This window comes from Archocentrus centrarchus, chromosome 13 (assembly GCF_007364275.1).
Source record: "Archocentrus centrarchus isolate MPI-CPG fArcCen1 chromosome 13, fArcCen1, whole genome shotgun sequence".
NCBI classification, from domain to species: domain Eukaryota; kingdom Metazoa; phylum Chordata; class Actinopteri; order Cichliformes; family Cichlidae; genus Archocentrus; species Archocentrus centrarchus.
This window is the reverse complement of record NC_044358.1, coordinates 10,806,228-10,809,071: the sequence shown is the minus strand read 5'-3', so window position 1 is coordinate 10,809,071 and position 2,844 is coordinate 10,806,228. Positions and strand designations below refer to the sequence as shown.

The window sequence follows — 2,844 nt, the reverse complement described above, 5'->3', positions numbered from 1 at the left end:
TGTAATTACTGTAGGGGATTTACTACACAATATAAAGCACTTTAAGGCGACTGTTGTGACTTGGCACTATTGAATTGAAATGAATGGCCTCTCCCTTAGATACAGGGTGAAGAGTGCAGTCATGTGATAGGACCACAGAGTAGAGCCACTACTCCTCCACAGCGAAAGGAGCCAGCTGAGGCAGTTCAGGTATCTGAAAAGGATACCTCCTGGGTGAGGTGTCTTACCGGCATGTCCTACCAGGAAAGTGAAGATAAAATGCAAATTGAAGAAAAATCTGACTCTTAGCCCTGTACTGAACTTGTTCTACAGGTGTACCCATTAAAAGATATTATAGACATTTCAACACATCATGTCTGGATAAGCTCCTCTGGGCTCTCATTATGTGTAACCAAACTGATAGCGCTGTGGGTTGGTCATCACTCGACACAGCAGAGTGGGGATTACAGAAGAGGACAGCTGTCTTTTTTAATTATCTTGAACACCTCATGAGATAATCTGTCTCTGCCACATGAACTCACCACTGTCCAGAGTAACAGCAACATTTTATGTTTTTGACGTGGAGTTTTCTCTCTTCCATTTTTGCTGATGACAGAAAATAGCAGCAGAAAATTAAAAAAAAGATTTTATTCAGCTCTTAGGCCAACATGGAGGCAGAATGAATTCTGATTTTGAGACACATTAAGAGGCTCTAAAACTAAGACCAAATGATGTTACTTTTAACATTCTTTGTTTAATTACTTAATTTTATTATTTTTTCAAATTTATTTTAAATAATTTTGTTGGCCTTTTTTGATAGTGAAGATAGACAGGAAAGAGGGGAGGAGAAATGGGGGAAGACATGGGGCAAATGGTGACAGGCTGGTACTCAAACCTGCCCTGGCCACACAGCCAAACAGCATACACGGTCACCTGCTCATGCCCTGAGCTATCCTGGCACCCTTTGTTTAATTTATTAAATCATTTTAAAGCTATTTATTATAGTATAGATGCATATTATTTTTAAGAAAGAATTCTACTAGTGAAAGATTTAAACCCATTCTGTTTCAAATACATCAGATCTTAGCACTGGGAGCTCAAACAAATCAAATTCTTTCTCAGAGGTCTTTACAAACTGCATAACCTGTAACACACACAGACTGAATTCAAATCAGAAAAACATCAGGAAAGTCACTCATTCAATAAATAAACAGATCAATCTGAATTCCAGCATGAACAGGCATTTAATCCTCTACAGACATGAATCACAAAGATATTTAAAGCACAAAGATAATTTAACTGGATATTACATGGTAAAAGTTCAGTTGTGACAAAGTGTAAAAGGATGCATTTTACCAATGACACTTTTACACACAATTTGGATTTTGGTCAGAGTCAGTCCATAGATTACAGGACTGAAGAGTGGTTGGCACGTGAGCCAATACAATGATAAAAAAATACGCAACATATTTGGGACGTGTCTCATATCAAATCTGTTTTGTATAATTTCAAAGAAGGCACCGCAGGAGAAGTTGAGCAGAGAAGCGAGGTGAGGTGTGCAGGTACTGACGGCTTTCTGTCGGGTCTGTTTAGATCCAGAAAAACACACTTTGAGGATCCTCATGTAAGAATAAAGAATTAAAATTACAAGAAGAACTAATGTGAATGTGTAAACTATTCCATAGATGTTGTTGACCGTGGTGTCTGAACAGGCCAGTTTAACAATGGAGTAGTTGTCACAGTACACTTTGTTAATGATGTTCCCACACAGCTGCAGAGGAACACTCAAAGAAATCAAAACATTTACTCCAAGAAAAGGGCACAACCACGTTAGAGCAATGATCATGACAATCTTTCTAGAAGTCATACGTGTATGATACTGAAGAGGACAGCAGATGGCAAGATATCTGTCATAAGACATGACGACCAAGGTAAAAAATTCAATGCTGCCATAAGAATACAAACAGAAAACCTGCAAGAAACACAGAGGAGCAGAAACAGTGTGAACATCAGAGAGGATCTGAACCAGGAGGAATGGAAACAGCCCTGTACTACCATACAGCTCATTTACAAACAGGCTGCACAGAAACATGTACATAGGTTCATGTAAGCTTCTGTTCACACAGATAACAACAATCAGCAAGACATTGGAACTAATAATAGAAATATATAACATAATAATGAGAAAATATACATACTTGAAAGCTCCAGCCTCAAAGTAGGCACCAAGAGTGAAATATGAAAACTGTGTAGAGTTTTTCATGATCCTCTTTGTACAGGAATGAACCGAGTGCAGAAATCACATTTTCTTTATGTTTCAATCAAACATCTCAAACATCTGCTGGTTGTACAGTCAGAAAGAATTCTGCAGCTACATGATCATCAAATCCAATGATAAATGAATAATATACAGACAACAAATATTAAAGATAACCCAAACCTATCGTTTCCTTTTCAAAAGTATTTATATTAATCAAAACAGAGTCTTAGACTAAATCTTTACATGCGCTGATCTTCTGCAGTTTTACTGAGAATTGGTCCTCATTAAGGTAAAATTCTTATGCTGCACCTTCTATCCTCAGCTGACACCCACAACAGAAAGCTGAGCTTGTATTCTGATACTCATGTTTAAGACTGCCCACTATTACTATTTTTGAAAATACAAAGGGGATTTGGGACATTTCAGGAAGGGGCCCAAGAAAATCAACTTAATCAGATCTCCCCTCCCAGATGATTTTCTTGTGCAGCTAAAGCAGATGATATTTTGATAACTTCCTGTAAACCCCGTTATCCTGTGATGAAAACACGCAGTGTTCTGCAACTGAATTCTGCGTCCTTTGTTCTCTTGCTGTTTGAAAGAGTGGA

The 2,844-nt window shown here is 37.9% G+C and overlaps 1 protein-coding gene across 1 annotated transcript; it reads right to left on the bottom strand.

Moving 5' to 3' along the window:
• Window positions 1–1,300: 1,300 nt before the first annotated feature.
• LOC115790118 (olfactory receptor 142-like) lies at window positions 1,301–2,242 on the bottom strand. The gene has a single exon (XM_030743787.1). It carries the CDS (start codon window positions 2,240–2,242, stop codon window positions 1,301–1,303), a length of 942 nt encoding a protein of 313 aa, XP_030599647.1.
• Window positions 2,243–2,844: the final 602 nt, after the last annotated feature.